The 19,072-nt window shown below is 40.0% G+C and overlaps 1 protein-coding gene across 27 annotated transcripts in view; it reads left to right on the top strand.

Moving 5' to 3' along the window:
• EPB41L3 (erythrocyte membrane protein band 4.1 like 3) overlaps nt 1-19,072 on the top strand; it is a 146,018-nt gene that overhangs the window by 112,729 nt on the left and 14,217 nt on the right. For 13 of the 27 annotated variants that reach the window (XM_042797912.1, XM_042797910.1, XM_042797909.1 and 10 more), the window contains 8 exons: nt 2,035-2,187; nt 4,151-4,248; nt 5,604-5,779; nt 7,898-8,118; nt 11,733-12,299; nt 16,479-16,532; nt 18,425-18,460; nt 18,628-18,693. In XM_042797912.1, the coding sequence (XP_042653846.1) occupies nt 2,035-2,187; nt 4,151-4,248; nt 5,604-5,779; nt 7,898-8,118; nt 11,733-12,299; nt 16,479-16,532; nt 18,425-18,460; nt 18,628-18,693 (1,371 nt within the window). The remainder of the gene's footprint in view (nt 1-2,034; nt 2,188-4,150; nt 4,249-5,603; nt 5,780-7,897; nt 8,119-11,732; nt 12,300-16,478; nt 16,533-18,424; nt 18,461-18,627; nt 18,694-19,072) is intronic. The other 14 variants (XM_032987636.2, XM_042797916.1, XM_032987645.2 and 11 more) reach the window with 8 other exon arrangements.

Genomic DNA, 19,072 nt, shown 5'->3' with positions numbered 1-19,072 from the left:
CTGAACTGAAGGTGGGAAAAGTAGACTGTGTGAGAAGTAATGTTTAGTTTTAATTAGGTCTGCCAGTGGGATCTGATGGCATCAGGCTAGGGGACAAGTATCTCTGTGGATGTCTTTTTGAAGTCACGCCCTAGCAGATGTCTCTATGCAAATGTCAGTTCATTAAGGCTGTGCCAGTATCTTAGGTATTCAACAGATGCTGGAGCCGCCAGCTGCTGTTAAAACTAGTTCTCAATTATCCAACACAAGGCTACGGTAAAAAATGTGTTCAAATAGACAGATTTGTCCTCTGGGCTGTCACCGCTCTGATTAAGCCCCCCATTCGTATGCAGAGCTGCAAGGATGTGCAGCTCAGCGTCTCATGCCTCAGACATTACAGCTAACAGTTTTCTGTTCCATGCAACCACATCGCTCCTGAAAAAAGCCAAACTGTTTTATTCAGGTTTCATTTACACCAGTAGCATCACACTGAAAAGCAGTCTCTGACACTGACAAGTAACAGAAGCCTTGAATGGGCTTGGATCTGTTGCAAAGGTGGGGATGAGGGAAGAAAGCATTTCTCAACAAGTTTTTGGGAAAGTATATCAAAAGAAGGAGCCCCTTGCATCTGCAGCTATGTGCCATATGTGAGCATACATGCATTTCAGGCATTTGCCAGGCAGTGGGATTACTGGCAATGAGACTTTCTTTTTCAGAATATATTCACTGTATTTAGACATTACTCTTTGCTTAGGAAACTGTGAAACTGAATACACTGAAAAAAAGAAACTTTGTCTCTTCTGTAGTACCTGACAGGGATATCATGAGAGCTTTATTTAGAAAAAATCTTCCTTTAAGGGGTGATACCATCATTCTTGGAACATACATCCTCGATTGGTGTGTTTTCTAACACTAGAGTGACTTTGTGGCACTAATTCTGTGTTGTGTCACTGATATAAAACTTTTTTTTTTTTTTTATTTCTAGCTGTGCCATAGCCTTTTCATCATGACTGACTGTGCATGCCTTTGTATTTGTCTTAAAATGTAATCAGATTTTCACTGTGTGCCTAAAAGATGGCTTGTCAGGAAAACCAGAGGAAAACAATGAATTAATCTAATGATTATCATAGGGTGACATCTTCAGAGCGTTTGTTGTCAGACTTTGGTAACTTTTAAGTTAGCTTAAAATAATTATTAAGGAGTTCTGTGCTTTAAGGTGGATCTTTCTTTTCTCCAGTATTAGTACTTAGCTAAATTAAAAAAAAAAAAAATTATACAGGCTAGTGGTGATAGCAATAGCAAACTCTGAATATTAGTTTCAGACTCTTTGAAAGCTTCTAAAAGAAAGAGAAAGGTATACTTCTTACTTTAAAAATACATATTTATAGGTATATTCTGATAAGATTGTGGCCAAATCTTTTGTGGTGCTAACGTGTCTGACCTACATCTTCCCTGTCAAACATGGGTTATAGCATAGTCACAGTCGCACACTTTTAAAAGAATCTTTTAGGTTCACAACTTTCTGCCCACTGGTCATTTCAAAGTGAAAATACTGAGCATAGGCACAACAGCATTAAAGAAACTAGCAAACCAACTAAAACCAAGACAAGTGAACTACAGAAGAAAAGTCTATCTAAGGATTCACAGGGCTTAGTCATGAAGATAAGCGATGCTGGGTGAAGTAAATTTGTATGCTGTCCTACTTTCAATCTGGTATTTATGCTATTAACACTTTTTTTTTCTTTAATTATGCTAATAAAATTTTGCTATATGGTTAATATTCTTTTAGTAACGTCTCAAATTTCCCCCTTCCCTTTGGAGTCTTTCTAAAATATAAGGAAACATTTACAACACTCAGTTTCTCTCACCCTGTCCAACCTTACTATTACTTGCATGAATGCAGTCAATGAGTAGGGTAGCTCTCAGAAATCAGGTCACTACAGCTGATGCATTAAAAAGATGTAGCTCAGATAGAAACAGAGTATACAAGAATCTGTAGTACTGTATATTGTAAGGAGAAAAATACTCAGCAAAGTGCATTGCTTGCTTTTCCAGGATTCCGAAGGAGTGGAAATCATGCTAGGGGTTTGTGCAAGTGGTCTCTTAATATATCGAGACAGACTCAGAATAAATAGATTTGCCTGGCCAAAGGTTCTGAAAATTTCCTACAAGAGGAACAACTTCTACATCAAAATCCGACCAGGGGAGGTAAGAGCACCCTGACTATCTTTAGTGAATGAACCTTTCCAGAAGACCTGCATTCTCACTGATTTGTTGATTTGTCACATCTTATAAGCCCTTAACATTCCTCTTCATTTATATTTTTTAATTTGTGCTGATTTTCTTAGGAAAGATTAGGTAAATACTTTATTTAAAATACAGGTAAAGTCGTCTTTGGTGTTTTTCTGTTTACATCTGTGAACTAACATAAAGAAGAAATATGGCCATCTGCATATAAAAACCTCATCCATATTATGAATACCATGGGAATTTAGGTAACATATTGCTTATTCATGGAGTGCTCGTTATCCACCGTCATGTTGTATATTAAATTAGTGTCTATTCATCTTAACCACTACAAGATGTAACAGGTGATGCCAAATTTTATAAGCATATCAAACTAGTACATTTGAAATCGGAGCAGAAATCCAGAGACATGTTCTGGCTCTGGAGAAGGTGATGTGAAATCTCATACAGTGAGTGCCCTCTCGTGGCTCAGCCAGCTGCGTAGCAAATACTTACCTCATGGGTTGAGTGTGTGCTAACCCAGAAATAAGATGATAAATCTTAGGAAAAATTCCAGGAGTGGTTCAGGATCATCACAGGCAAAGGACTGTCTCCATTTTAAGTGCTGGTACAACAATCAGTCTGTAATAGATGAAAAACCCGTATCCATTTTAGAGGATGGTGCTGTATAGCAGGACAGAAATCACCTGGATGAGTTCTGGCATTTCTCCCTTAATACAGTATGGCAGTTGGGAGTCTCTGGCTGATGTCTTCAGTATTGATTTCATAAATGACCTGAGAAATCTGCTGGGGCCCCCACTGGCCCCAGGACCTGAGGCTTTCTTAGAGTCGTAAACCAAAATCCACAAACCTATACCTCCTGCCTCTTGGCAGACACAGTTTTGGTAGCCAACTTCATAGTCTTGAGTTTGATTTGAAAAAAAAAAAAAAAAAAACAAAGTAAAAAAAATAACCAACCAAACGAATAGCCACTGATGTTCCCAATGCCTGCACTGAAGCCCTAATGAGCTCTGCTGGTCTTGGTATGTAGTGACCTGTGACCAGGTCATAGTTCCTTATGGAAAATAATCAGTGCAGTCTGTTTCCAAATCACATTTGATGATAATGTGATTCAACATCCCATGTGTCACTTATATCATCTTTATTGTTTTGCTATTTCCTGCCTTGTTTCTCTCTGTCAGCTCCCCGTAGGGACCCAAGCTTCCTTACAAGCGCCCTTCTGCCTACCTTTCCCTGATCACAGCAACACTATTTCACCTACTTGTCTATCTGCATGTAGCCATCAACATGTTACAGTGGTTGTAGCTGGCACAGGTTTTGCATCTGGAATATATAAATCTGCAGCACAACCTAGAAAGGTCTCTTAGTATCCCTTCAATTACCTGTCTTTTCCTCATCCTCCCCCAGGAGATAAATTAGCTAAAAACACTGTGATTTACTAACTGTAGTTCTTTCACTGTAAATCTCCTTAATCTAAGGCTGTGTGAGACCAGATCAGCCCCTAGGGACTATTGCTCCCCTCCAGGCTATTATCAGACTTCCCACTGTTGTTTAAACTGGTGAAGTTAAGACAACAGGGTTAAAACACTAAAACACTGTTTTTCTCAGAAGTGTCCGAAGTCTTAACTGATATCTTTGTTACTATAGGGCATAAAATATCACTGTCACCATCAAAACCTTCTTGCTCATTGTCTGGGTTCTGCCCCAGAAACAATCCTCAGAGGTTGCCATTGTTTATCACTCACAGCTTCCTTCCTAGACAGTAGTCTGTAGAATATGTATATATGTGGTTATATACATGAGCATGTATATTCACTATTGCAATGAGATGATATAGACAGAGGAAATTAAGATGAACCTGTGTACTCTGTCTAAAAATAGATGCACAGCATCAAATACATACTTTTTCTTCTTTCTTACCTAGTTTGAGCAGTTTGAAAGCACTATTGGGTTTAAGTTGCCAAATCATCGTGCTGCAAAGCGCTTATGGAAAGTGTGTGTTGAGCACCATACATTTTTCAGGTATGTGGATTTCTTTTCCTAAAGGTGTGATATAAAATGCAACAGAAAAGACCAATTCTGTCAGCAGAGAGAAAATCCTTCAAATCAAGTTGTCTTCTGATCACGAGGTATCTCTGAGCGGACAAGGGAAGGTTATTGCTTCTTCAAAATTTGCAGTGTTTCACCCAAATTATTCATACTATTTCAGATAGATACTGAATGTTTAAAATCACCATATGGTCCCAATTAATCGTTTTGCTTTATCTGTGCCATGATATTATCAGCTGCTATATTTAAAGAGACGGGGGACTCTGCTGCACTTCTGCACATATGCTTGTATAGGGAGAACAACTTATATGGAAAGTTACTGGAGGATGTGGGTAAGAATTTTAAAAAGAAAAGGAGATTTTTAGTTAATTACATATGAAAACACAGACAGTAGTCAGTGGTGTAATTTTGGTCATCCCAGAATACCCAATCCATAGCTCTAATGTATATTACTGGGGAATTTTGCAGCCATGTTTCTGTCATCTAAGACATGAGAAAAGTTTGGGATAGTGGAATAAATGCTGTAATTAGTTTGTGCTGAGGTAGTCAGCAAAGAGATAATTAACAATGGAAACCCAAAAGTATGAAATTTTCAGTGGCATGAAGGGGCATCCAACATTTAAAAACCCCTCTCAAGGTGTTTGGGAAGACTGAAGAATTTCTGTCCTTTCATAAAATTATTGGTTCAGGCTATCTGTAGTTTCATATGAAATGCAGTCTTAGCGGCAAAATATCTCTGGATAAATTGAGTGTGCATTTTTGGGGTGTTTTCTGATTTTTAATGGGAAAACAATGTCTAAAGCATAAACTCCATAGCAGGAGAATGGCTTCTTCAGCAAACTCCCATGGCCAAGGTACAGATGGTGTGAAGGCTCTAACCTGAAAAATGTCTGCATCCCTGTGAATGAATACTGCCCAGCATTCTCTGGAAATCTGTTCTGGCACTGTCCTCAGCATAGCAGCATCATGTTAAATTTGAAGTATAAAAGATATATCCATATTTCAGCCCAGATCACGGTTCCTGATATAAGGAACACCTTATTTTCAGTTTTGGTGATTAGAAAACAATAAATCTGATTTTCAATCAGGAAGGAACTGAGTGATTCTTGCCCATTAGGAAGAACTCAGTTCTTCTAATGCAAAAAAGAACTAAGCAGGTTTTCTCATGCTGTATGCGGGGCATTTTGATTCCCTTTTAGCCACAGACCCACGAGGCACGGGTCATGACAGAGCACGATACCCAACACTCATTTTCTCTCCTCTGTTGAAATAGTGGGCTGATTTTTGGAGGAGGGGGAGTGACGGGTGAACTGCTTGATATGTTTCAGGCTCCTTCTGCCAGAAGCACCTCCAAAGAAGTTCCTCACACTGGGGTCCAAGTTTCGCTACAGTGGCCGGACACAAGCCCAGACGAGAAGAGCCAGTGCCCTCATAGACCGTCCCGCACCTTACTTTGAGCGGTCTTCTAGTAAACGTTACACTATGTCTCGCAGCTTAGATGGGGGTAAGATCCTCTGAATTGACTTTGTCAGAAGTTATCATCACGGTGGTCACTGCTTTAGATTAGCTATAAACCTCTTGTCATATCTCATCTCCTTGAGCTTCGGCTAAGTGGAGCCTTTGAGTACCTGCACGTTCACTGCAAGGGTAGGGGAGGATGTGTAGAAATACTGTGCTAAATCTACTGCTGCAGTCCTTACAAAGTGTTTTCCTGGAGGATTTCCTTGGGAGTCCAATTTTCGTGGAACCTCTCTCCTTGGCCTCACACCTGCAGAGCACTTCCTCGCTTTGGGGAAGGACGGGACACCTGGACCTGCCAACCTGCACCTGCCTGCCTGAGCAAGTCAGGCTTCAATGCTTTTTCAGGGTTTGCATGAGTAACTGTTTGGGTTTGGGTTTAACCTGGCTTTTGTCTCCTCTGCAGGTTTTTCATTTAAGTATATGTTACAATTCAGAAATTAATTATTTCCCATGACTGAATAATAACACTTGCTTCCAATTACCTCAAGTCCTAGTCGGATGAACACTAACAGGCTTTTTCCATACATTACTTTTGAAGGTGTAAGATGGCGAGTAACATATGCAGGTTAATAGTACATCCTTCCTCCTCCTCTCTCTGTGGTTCATAGAGGTCATGGTTCTGCTGCTCCCTTAGGTTAAACCAGCGTGTGATTCAGTCTCACCTACCTCATCAGCTGTTACTGTTGTCAGCTGTTGAGTAAAAAGAGGTTGTAGTTTATTTTTATAGGAAAAAAAAAGACTGAGGCTAAATTCAGTTTAAAAAAAAAAAAAAAAGGGTGAATTCTCCTGCAGAATATCAAAAATTAATTGCAATGACTATAGTCGATGGTGGGGAGAGGGAGAAGCTTTGATATAAAAGTACTAGTGACAAGCCTTCTTTTCTCCCCCTAAAGGTGCTGCTTGTCATTAATTATTTTGGAATCTTCTAATTCTGATGTGCTTCTTGCTCGTTACCAAGCAACTAGTGACCTGATGGCTGTGCATGTGTCTCAAAGCAGAAATTATCCTTCTGCATTATTTTGTTTGTAACATCTAAACAAGATGTCTCCCTCTACTCCCTTTGCTTTCTCCTACCGCCTAAGCTTATTCCCAAGAGACAAGATATCTAAAACGCTTTGCCCCAGCATTTGTTAGACTCCGCAGGTTTTTATGATGTTAATTTGCGTAAGTGCAACCGGGGAAAAGAGGTTTTTTAATCAGTGCTTGTGATTTTTTTCACTAACATTATTATAGCACAAATGTGGCTGTAACATTCTGGGTTGTGATTATTCTGTGGTCCTGTCCCTGTCATTTGTTACAGATGCAAATAACTGTATAAATTTTAATAGTCTTGTTGGCTTAGAAATTAGTTACACAACAGTCAAGAAGAGTGTCTGGGTATGTGTTAGTGTTTTGATTACATTGTATCTATAAATTTGCTTTTTATTTCAAAATAATTTATATATATTTAAGTTTGCTGAATTACCAAATGTTTACATCCTAAAATATTCTGGTTTGGCCCACTGGATTGGATGCCATCACTTCCCAGAATTTTTTAGGATAATGAGCTCACTTAAGTAGCAGACTCTAATACTCAATAATACAATGATCCCATTTCTTGATTCTCAGATACTATGTCTGTGTTATATCAATATTGTCATTTCCTGTAATGCAGCACGTTACTTACTGTGCATTTGATCTTCATTGTTATATTCTGACAGAGTTCCAAAAAAACCTCTTCCACCCCCATGGCTGATGTCATAGCTGGTTCTCCTTATGTTTCCTGCCTGATAACTGTGGCAACGTGTTGATTTTTTTCTGTTTTACTACAGTAGCACTTTTAATGGCTTGCTAACATTTAACAGCTGTGTAATGCGCACATTAGCTATAGTAATGTGTGTATACACATCCGTAATATATGTTTATGTGTATAAAAGCTACAAGCTTTATTTCAAGTAAACAGTTTATTTAAATGTATGCACATGCTTCTGGTTTCCTGAAACATGACATAGTTGTGTTTTCAGCAATATCTCAAATGTTTCACTAACCCAGCTTTTTAATTTTACGCAGCTTCTCAGCAAAAGCTATTTCAGACTTTCCCTCTTTAAATATTTACTTTTAGCATCAGTGAATGAAAACCATGAAATGTACATGAAGGATTCTGTGTCTGCTGCAGAGGTTGGTACTGGCCAGTACGCCACAACAAAGGGCATCTCTCAGACCAACTTGATAACCACTGTGACTCCAGAGAAAAAGGCAGAAGAAGAGAAAGATGATGAAGAGGGGAAAAAGAAAAAAGCAGAGGAAGTCACCCCAGTATCGGCAGTACGTCATGACACCAAGGTAGAGTTTTGAGGTTTTTCTATTAAACTGATCTGCCTGGAGAGCGCTCAGAGAAAGGCAGAATTGTTAGGGAGGGAGAGAGGAGATACCTAGTTCCATGAAAGGAAACTACAATATACACGGTTGTATGTACGTGTATATATGTGTCTTGAATCAATATTTTTATAGTCCTTTTGCATTTCATACAGTGTTGTAAAAGTTAGTTCCTGCCTCAGACTGTTTTTTAGTTCTTGCCTCAGACTGTTTTTTAAAATCCGTTTAATAGTCAGCATGTGTTTTCTACATAGCATTCAAGGGCTCTTTAGGAAATACCCAAAAGTAGCCTGGCAGTGCATGTTTTGCTCCTTTGGTCTTCAGTTGTATTTTGACTTTAGTATGAGCATTTTTTGATAAGGCAGCAAAATAGTTCTGTGTTCTTGTATGTAGCTCTGTGCTTTAAACTATTGTATTTTTCTCATTTACTTCTCATAACGCTCTGTTTCCTTGCATATATTTCAATGAGCATTTTTCTCTATTAACTTTTGGATAGTAATATACTATTATAAGCTTCTTTTTCTGGCTTACAAAAGCATTTGATTCCCTCATTTGAAGTTTTGCATTGAAGAAAACTGTTTTTGTTGACGATTCTCTGCTCAGTTGTTAAATTTAATTTATTTCTCACCATCTCAAATCCCACCACCACTGCATACATGTACACACATTGCTGTGCATTATAGCTACTGAGCTGTTAAGATGGGCCAAATCAAACGGGGACAGAGAAGATACTGAATTTCAGAGATTGAAAAGAAATAAAGTAGAATCGGAAAAGATCAGGTGTAAAATATCCTGTTTCTTTTACACTGAGGAGAGGAAACCAGACTATGAAATACTGAATCTAGGATATAATTCAAAAAGTGTACTTTGGAATGCACTTGCTAAACAAGTAAGATGTATACTTTTACACCTACAAAACTGACGTGCATGCAAATGTTAGAACCTGAACTTCTAGACTTATCATACAAGACTACAATGAGCTACATAGCTAAAGGATCAAGTCCTCAGAAAGAGTTGCAATTAAGGTACCAAAAATCAGAAACAAATGGAATTACTGAAAATTACAGATGAGAAAAGATTTTCTTTTGAAAGTGTGCGCTGTAATTGTAGCATAACAAAAATAATCTCTGTAAAATTTAACTGGGGTCATCTTGAAACTCCACGAATTTCTGCACGGATAAACATTGATAAAATCAAATATGCAGAAAATATCCAATAGAAACTAATGGTGTTCCAAGTGTTTGTTAATTTAGGTCAATGGAGAAATCAGCTGCATTTCAAAGATCATCTGTTCCTTATATATGGCTAGAAATAGTCAAAGGTATTTTTAGAATATTTTGATGGTACTTAAACATGCACAAATGAATGATTTTTACCCCCCACTCAAGAGGTGGGTTCTGTTTAAACCATCCGCTAATAGAGCTTCAGTTCTATAAGCCTATAGAGATCTCAGTCCTGCTTCTACTGGACCTGCTAACAGCTTTGTCATTCATCATAAAGAGAATAGGATCTCAACAAATACAGGACAAATTTGAAATCAAATTCCTACTGAAAGGTATATAAATTTTATAGGTAGGTTTTCAATTTTTCCACTGAGACATTTTCCTTTGTTTTATCCATATGTATTTAAGTACCAGAAGCTATTCTAAATATTAACACTGCAAAGATGTCAGTAAGTGAATAGTCTGTATTAGCAAAGAGTAAATTTACTTTGACTTCTTTTGCCTTTACAATATAAAGAGAAGTTCTATGTATTTAGCTCACAAAGTCCTGTGAGTCCATCAGCATTAAATTTTGACTTGAGCTTACTGCAGTAAGCCCATAAAGAAGACACTTTTAAGGGGTTTGAAGTTACATTTGGTTTTGGTTGCTTAATTCAGGAATACAGGTTGCCTGAACTGCTAGATTGATTTTTTTAACTGTTCTGGTTAGAGAGAGAGAAGCAAAATATTAAGAGAGGGGAAGGAGCTCTTCCATGTAAATATTGGGCTTAAATCCCATTCCTACCACTAATATACCTGGTAAAGATTAGACCTGGTATCTAGCATTGAGACAACCTGTGTCTAAAACTTGAATCCTGCTTGTTGGCTCAGGTTTGGCACCAGCTGGTACAGGCAAATGCTGGTTTGGCTTTGAAGTAATTTTGCTCTTGGGAGCCGGGAGTGGCAGTGGAGTTGAAATGCCTTTTATAGCTCCTCGGGGAGATGCGTGGTGGATGGAGCAGCTCAGGCCCTTAGGGTTTGGTCATGGAACCAGTGTGCCACTTCAGCTAAGTGCACATAGTTGACTTTGGCCAAAAAGTCTCCATGCATCAGCATCATTGCAGGTCTGTTATACTGGGGTGTTTTGGTGGCAATGGTGGTTATTTTCCTTCTAAAGAGCAGTCGTGGCTGCCTGCAGGGAGTGTGTTAGGTGACAGTCACCCCTCCTGCTGAATCACCTCCCTCCTCCTACCAATTTTTTGTCGTTGAATGACCTTAAAGACTGGTTGAATGCCTTACAAGTGGCATATCAAAGCAAATCCTGCTTGTTTGGTAACCGATAGTCTTTTCGTTGTGGTAAAATTTGTAGCAAAAGCGTTGGGTATGTTTTTACCTCTTCGCTGTGGGTAGAGAGTCACTTTTTGATTATGAGGAGATGTGGCTGCGTGGGGCATGGACCCCCTTCAGATCCCCAGCGAGAGAGCACAGGGACTGCCTTGCCAAAACCCTCAGCTCCCTTCTTTCAACGTGCTGCCACAGCAGTGGGGTGCAGTGTAGAGGGGCAGCAGGGCGTGTGGCCGGGAGGGGGCCAGCCCCCCAGCTCTCGCTGGCGGCGGGCAGAGGTGAGGGCAGGGCTGTGGGGCTGGCCTGGGCCGTGATGGGAGCCATGCTGAGGAGCTGGCTGGTGGGGCAGGTATCTTGCTAGTACAGTTTTTTCCATCGGTAGCATCTAATATATGAATTTATGCCGCCTTCCCCACCACCCCCCCAAACCAGAATGTGTTTTATCTAGATTTAGGACCTTTTTTTTTTAATATTGTAATGGAGAAATTTAGGCACATAGAGTTTTAAAATCATTGGGGTTTTAATTATTACTGCTGAGGTTGTCCAAGGGCATAGATGAGAAGCATTTTGGCCCTCACTGGGTCTCCTCCTGACTGCAGGAATGCTGTCACAAGCAGTGTTGGTATTAGAAATACATTCCCTCATTCCTTTGTTGCTCTCCATGTACTTCATGTTTGAAAGCTCCTTATGATCTGAAGCCAGTCTTACAGTAAGTGGAAATTGGCAGCACCTGAAACTCCACATATGGCCATGAAAGTTTTTATGTAAATCCCATGCTGCAGATGACTAGACAAATGCTGAATCAAGAAGTTGCCTTTTGTAAGCTGTAACCCTTATTCTGTAATACCTGTGGTGTGCGGCATGGGAACATGCACCATTTAACTCAGTGGAAAACTATGGTGTTAAAATACTGTTTATAATTTTATATATATATATATACACTATTTATCATCACGGAAGAAAATTAACTAATTACAGTTTTCTTTTTGTCCTTTTGCTTTTGCGCCTTGTTTGCTGCTCTTTCTCTGTCACCAGCCATCTTTGCTTGGCACTGACTCCCACCACCCCTCGCCATCCTCGCAGCCTGGCCGCCATGTATCTTCAGCAAAGCTTCGCAGGAGATGCAAGGAGAGCACTCGAACAAAGTCCTTAGGTTGTGAGGCACCCAAAGAAAGCGCTCCAAAGCACGGCGAGTCGGAGCCAGACTCTGACAGAAAGGGGCGAGTTTGCTCTGCTGAGCAAGATGTGGCTTTCAGCTATAAGCAAAAAGCCGGCAAAGGCGGAACGCTGTTTTCCTTCTCCTTGCAACTTCCAGAGTCATTTCCTTCCCTCTTGGATGACGACGGCTACCTGTCGCTCCCTAACCTCTCCGAAACCAACCTCCTGCCTGCCAGCGTGCAGCACTACCTTCCCATCCGCTCCCCCTCCCTGGTGCCTTGCTTCCTCTTCATTTTTTTCTTTCTGCTCTCTGCCTCTTTCTCAGTGCCATACGCCCTCACTCTCTCCTTTCCTCTGGCTATGTGCCTCTGCTACCTGGAGCCCAAGGCGGCCTCCTTGAGTGCCTCACTTGCCAATGACCTGAGTGACAGTTCAGAGGAAGAGGTGTGTACCTCGGCATCGAACACACTCTTTTTCGTGTTCAGTGCTTCAGTCCTAACCAGTGTTAGATTGCTGCAATAGTGGTCCTACTTTCAGAGCCTCATTTCTGTCTGTGCTGATATGTTAGAAGGGGTGTTTTTGTTTTTGTTTTTTTTCTTTTTTTTTTGTTTGGGGGTTGTTTTTTTTTTTAATTTCTCTTTTTTTTTTTTTTTTTTTTCCTCGTGTTGGGAGTGCAGCTTGGGGCCCAGGGTTAGGCACAACACTGTGTGGAAGTGGCTTGGTTTGAACTGTGTCAGCTGATGCAAAGTGACTTGCACTAAACAAATTGCCACTGATCAGCTCTGAAGTATTGTATCTGAACCCACCAAGACCTTTTTCCTCCCACTATCAGTTTATACTAGGGTTAGAACAGTTGTCTAAATAGTGGGTATTAAGTACAATTTCCTTCATAACTACATATGCATGCATATATATGCATGTGTATATACATTATATTTATTTAACTAGCTACTCAGTAGTAATAGGCACCCTCAACAACTGCAGCATGTTCAAAATTCAGGTGGAGTCAGCTTTTTGCAAGAGGCTGTCAGCTGTAGCCCAAGCCCAGAAAAGGCTTTCTGGTCCAGCAAAACCTGGATCTGCATTTTCAGCCTTGATCCCATCTCTGTTGCAGATTAAATTATTTTCCCGTGCTTAAATCCACTGTATCAGTGAGAGGTCAGATTGGGTCAGCTGTTCCGCAGCTGTTGGGGGGGCATGTCATGTGGGACTTCTTGCCATTTGCAGTGTTTAATTAGCACTGCCAAAACTGATGCCTCAAGCCACCAGGGTTATCACAGGCAGATAAACCCACTGCAGTAGAAGAGGAGTTCACAGTGGTTCTGGGAACTGTGGATGTGATAAGACGTCCAGAGGAAGGAAAGGAATCTGCTTGTTTAAGTAACAGAGTAACTGGCATCCTGGCACCTCAGTTTTCACTGGTGCTTAGTTATTCTTTGTTGACAGAATGAAATACTGAGTTCATTTTTGTCTCGTTTTTCCTTTTCTACCTTCACCTTCAAATGCAAAAATATGGTTTCAGTTTGTACGTAAAAAAAACCCAGACCAGATAATCGCAGACCAGTTGGCCATTTGTAAAAAGCCATCTTGGCCACTTGATGCCATTGCAGTAGTGGTCGTCAGTAAACCAGCTTGCACGTCTAAACATTTGTGTAATCTGCTGCTGTTGGTTTTGTAAGACTTGGTGCAGGGTTTCATTTCTTTTTTATGGAAAGCCAAAAGTCACATCAATTTATCTTGTAAAAACATTGTTTTAGATGCTTTTGGATCTGTGATGCCTAACAACTAAATAATAATGTGCAATTTCTGATAAAAAGCATCCAAAATGTTGCTGTCTCATTTCATGTCCTCATTTCGAGATAGCATTTAGGTCTCAATTTGCATTAGCTCTGTACTTGAATTAATCTAATAGCAATAACAGCATTAATACAGTGCCAGCTCCAGAGGCAATAATGAGGCAGTGTTTATGTAATACATTGGTCTGTTCCTCTTTCAGAAATGAGCACTTCTTTTCATTAGTAAAGTTAGGAATATTGAGCATAAAAATATATAAAATAGGCTTTACAGTGTCTCTCTTTTATGAGGGTGATTACTCTGGCAGTGCTTCCTGGCAGACAACACAGACTTGTGCCTAATCCAGGGGGTATTTCTTGTTCAAAATATTGCATGAAAGTGAATATGTTTCAAACTCGGGCATGTCTGCATTACATTGGCAAAACAAATCACAGCAATTAGGATCGCAAGTTAGAGGAGGTGCAGCTGCAGCATCTCCGGAGATAGCTGCCTTCCCTTCCTGCTCGATCCCTCGCCCGCCCACGAGCTACACCAGCAGCTGCACTACAGCCCGTCTCCAAGTTGAGCTCGACGTTTCTTACTCTCCACTCCAGAGGAGACCTGCCTTGCTCAGCCTTAATTCGCCATTCCCCGCTCTGCGATAACCCCAGATCCTTATTTCAAGTAACTCAGTAATGCTGACTTTGACTCTGTGGCTGTTGATTGGCTTATTAGCAGACATACATGTTGCAATAAAGTGAATTTTATGCCTTCTTCAGGATTTCATTGCTGTTACAGTAAAAGAAATAGAAGCCTTTGGGTTTTTGTCCTCCAGTTCACTAAAGATTGCACACAGTGATGCAGAGGCTACAGCCAGTATCCTGAACCAGTCTCATACCTTGTTGGGCTCTGTTCTCCATTGAGCAATGCACCTGGAGACAGTTGGTACAGTCAGAGGCAGAATCTAACCCCTTAGATTTCATTAGCTTCTCTGTTTGTACCTCAGTAGCTAAACTTTCTATTGGCTTTTCTCTAATGTTCCCAACTTCAGGTTCATAAATGAACCCTGTATGCCAGACTCATGTGTTACAGTGCCTTGACATAAATATTTTAATTCTTTTTAAATGTCTGGATTCATTAATTCTTTTTTTTTTTTTTTTTTTTTTTGTATAAAGGAGTGACAATGCTTACCTGTTGTTTTTTTTTTTTTTTATATTGCCATGCCTTAACAATTGCTTATAATGCTATAAAAGTGTGATATCCTTCACTAATAAAGAAACAATTTTCTAACACTTTAGTGAAAGCAATTTGACCAGCTAGGTAGACAATTGTAGCATTACAGTTTCATTTAAAAATAAAAGCAGTCTGTCTAGTGTGTGGTTAGTGCTTGAAAAATGGTGTGTAAATTACATTCATGCACTTACGAACAGTGCAGAATTCCCACTTATCCTTCTGCATGTCATACAAGCAGTAGAAATTATTCAAAAGAAGGAATGATAGACAACAAAGCAATGAAAAAACATCAAAAAAGCAGTTTTATGAAACATTGGCGTTGTCAGAAAATGACAGAAGATAGGAAATTCAAAGACTGATAGTCCATCCACCAGTGGTTTACTTTTTTCTCTTGTTTCATACTGATGTCATGTGAGGATGAGATATATTGTCCTAGATTTAAATTACCTGCCTGGGTTACTTTAGATTATCTAGGGACCACAGAAAATCACTAATCAAAACCAGAGCTTTCACTGAAGTTAAAACAACTTGGATGTGCCAGTCTGGGGCAGCAGGGAGCAGTTTCTTTCCTTACTGGTTTTCCATAAGCTTGCATAACATCAAAAATAGTCACTTGAACTCTTTTCTCAGCCTGTAATAACCTACACTCAACTCTATTTATTAAATCTCGACACTTGCGTTCTCCACTAAAATGTTCTTCATGGTGTCAAGCAAAGGAGGGATAGATTAGTCTGTGCAATGCTGTGCTTTGTTTCATTTTTATCACTTGTACCTAGTAAGTGTTTTTTTTTGGGGGGTGGGGGAGTTACTTTTATTTTTCTCTGCTTTCATCCATATTCTTAAATGGAATGAGAAGTATTTTTGATTCTTTTAATGGCAGTTTTCTTTCTTTTTACTGTCGTTAATAATATCAGCTGCTCTTTATTGGAACCAAGTGGGATCTGAGCCTTACCATTACTCCACAGACAGGCAGTAGATGAGCTGGGGGTATGGTTATTGAACTTCTTGGTAATGCAGACAGCCTCATGGTGTATAAATGTGGAGACAAGAACAACTTCTGTACAAATGAGGGGCTGAAAGTCAGGTGACTGTTAAAGTAGCTTTTTTTTTTTTTTTTGAATTATCTTTTCCCCCTCTGGATAAAAAGTAAACCACCACATTAATCTATGTTGGCTAGAACAAAAGTGTGATGAGTAATTTTCTTTAAAAAAAAACATTACGGGAGGAAAAGTTTGTTTAGAAAATATTGGCTTTTTTTTTATTTCCCCCAGTTTTTTTTAAAGCCACCTGGCTTTCTTAAGAAAAAAAAAAAAAAAAATCTGATATTCAAATGACACATTTCCAGTAATGTTTTGTTTGGCTTATAAATTTGTTCCAGTAAAGCCATATACTGTGTACAGTACGCCTCGAGTCTTCCTCTGAGTCTGTTCTGTTTACTAATATAGCATTTTTATTTTGCTTCTTTGACTTGTGCGTGGTTTGAAAAGCAATGCTAATGCAGTTCACAGGGATGTTGAATTTAACAGTTCCCCGCGTGAGCCACGTGTATTGATGAGCTGGGTTTATTCTTTATTCCTGCCTTCCTCTCGGGACCCGGTTACTTGTCTAACCGAATAGACTGACAGTGAGCAGACGGACACTGCAGCTGATGGTGAGACCACTGCCACCGAGGTTTGTACAGTCGCCGGCACCCAGTTAGGGAAGGGGAGAGAGTTTTGACTCATCTCCTCCCGACCCTGGGCGTGAGGGCTAAACCGCATGTCTCCCAGGGCAGCCCGGGATCCCTCCCGGCGCGCCTGTGCATGTGCGCGCGTGCGAGCCCGGGAGTTTTGCTCGCGGAGTTGAGTTTTCGGCACTCCCGGCGGGTTCCTCTTATTCCTGCGTCTGGCGTGGAAACTGCAAGGCCTCCGTGCTGTGCGGAGAGTGGGGCGGCAGCAGCCTCACCCCCACCGATGCCGCCCCCCTGGGTGGTCGCGCCGGCCAGGCTGAGCCCTGCGGTTTTCTGTTTGCTTGTTTGCGTTTATGATCTGCAGCCTGTGAGAGGGACAGAGTGGGGGAAAGACAGTAAAACTCAGTTTTCACATTTTCTGAATAAAAAGTATTTCCACATTATAAATATTTAAGGTTTTCCTTGAATGTAATTTCACATGTCATCTTCACGTATTGCCACCAGTAGTCCAGGTATTGTTTTCAGAGGAAGAACATAAAACAATGTATATTTTCTTTGCATTGAGAAGCCTCATATCCACAACACGGTACACAGACTGTGAGGGCAAATTCAACCCTGTATGACTCCAGTGAAGTGCATATAATGCTTTCATAATTAATATGGTTGCAGCTGCAAACATGAGCTGAATTTGGTCTGACACCTGGTAGAAGACAGTCTTACCACAAACACTACTGTAGGTTTTCAGTAGGATCTCATTAATATTTCAGACTTAAAATTATCATCAAAGTCTCTGTATGACACATCAGGACAATTCGGCCTCAGCTGTAAATAGAATAGATTTGAACCAAGTTATAAAATAATCAATAGATTTTCCCATGGGTCATTTGAATAATTAGGACTATATGAAAAATTAACAATAAAATGGTGGCACAAGCATTAAAAGAATCAAAATGGAGCAACAACATAAAGTCTGTTGAGACCAGTCAGGAATACATAATGCTTTGAAGTGCCTCTTGCACTCTATACCTTCAGGCCTCGAGCCCTTCGGAAAGTAAAGCATAATCCTAAAACAGTGACATTTAAAATGTTCAGTTTATTACTCAAAAATGCATGACAATCTCCCTAGCTGCCATCTCTATTTTAAGGGAGAAGATTTTGTGAGCCTCAGTTTTCCTTGCGGATACCCGATTTTCAAAACCTGTGTCTTGCCATCTGAAAATTCAACCCTCAGAAACAGGGCTGCTTGGGCAGACCTTATTGCATTTCTTCTGAAAATGTGAGCTGAAGTAAATGTGATGTGTGTGCCATTCCAGAAGATCACCATTGCAGATAGGTCCCGAAAGAATGTTATATACAGATTAAATAGGAAATAAAATTATTCAAATACAGAAAGGGACTGAGGTTAGGGAAATAACGTTTTAAGCAAATAAAATGTGCTTCATTCTGTAGAAAGTGTTGTGGGTTGTTTACTCGTGGTGACTTTCTACTAAGCTTTGCCTGTGGCCCAGGAGATGTCATGGGTTTAAACTCTGGGATTATGGACTTCCAAAGAAATTGCTATTGCTGTTTGGTTCTAAACCAGCTGTGATCTTAGTGAGGAGGTCCAACTGCTGTTGCCTAAATAGAGATCTGTGAATATAGAGTGCACCAGTATTTATAAAAGGAAAGTGTTTAATACGCCTTCATTCACAAATAACAAATTTGAAAAGAGGAGGCTTGCTCTGAGTTAGAAGAACCATGCAAAGTCATCCAGTCTGTCTACTCCCTCTCCCTAAGCCCTTGACATAGAGAAAATGTGATTTTAACCTAGTGTGTTTCTGTCACCAATTTTTGTAAAGCCTTTGGTCATATGAGTGGGTAAGGTGTTGTTTTCCAATCTTTCTCATGCTGGCAGTCGGATCAAGAGGAGGATGGAGAACTAAAGGCACAGGTACAGAAACGAAAGGCCCAGGTGTTGCTCAAGTATCAAAATTGGAGGTGTTCACCTCTCTCAGCATGTTATTGTTGGTTCTCTGTGAAGAAATGTGTAGAAACAGCATTTTGTATCCTTTCAATACTGTGTCCCTTACCTTTCCCTTTCTTTTTCACTTCTTTCAGAATAGTCTGATTAAGCGAATACAGGGTGAAAATGTGTATGTCAAACATAGTAATCTTATGTTAGAGGTTGGTATTGGTATATACCAGTGCATGTACGTACATGTGTGTTAGTTTTAGTGGTAAAGTGTGAATCTGCACTATGATGCATGAACTGTGTATTCCCACCTGCTAATAAATTAAATAGATATTTTTTCCTCAGATTATGATGACTCCTCTAACTTGTACTATAAATATAGATACATGCGTGCGCGTATATGTGTGTGCATCCACGCGCATATGTATGTTTGTTTGAAGCCTCTTTATCAGGTGTAAATTACAGCAATACGGATAAGCTCTTTAAGAGTATATTTATACTCACTTGTATGAGATATGCTATGCTGTTATCTTTCAAAATGCCACATTTTCACAGAGTGTTGTGTTAGTGCTGTGCTCCCTGGCTCCCTCA

Source organism: Tyto alba, unplaced genomic scaffold (assembly GCF_018691265.1).
Source record: "Tyto alba isolate M040663 unplaced genomic scaffold, T.alba_DEE_v4.0 Super-Scaffold_27, whole genome shotgun sequence".
Taxonomy (NCBI): Eukaryota; Metazoa; Chordata; class Aves; order Strigiformes; family Tytonidae; genus Tyto; species Tyto alba.
Note: the sequence above shows the minus strand (reverse complement) of the source record. Positions and strands in the feature narration are given on the sequence as shown.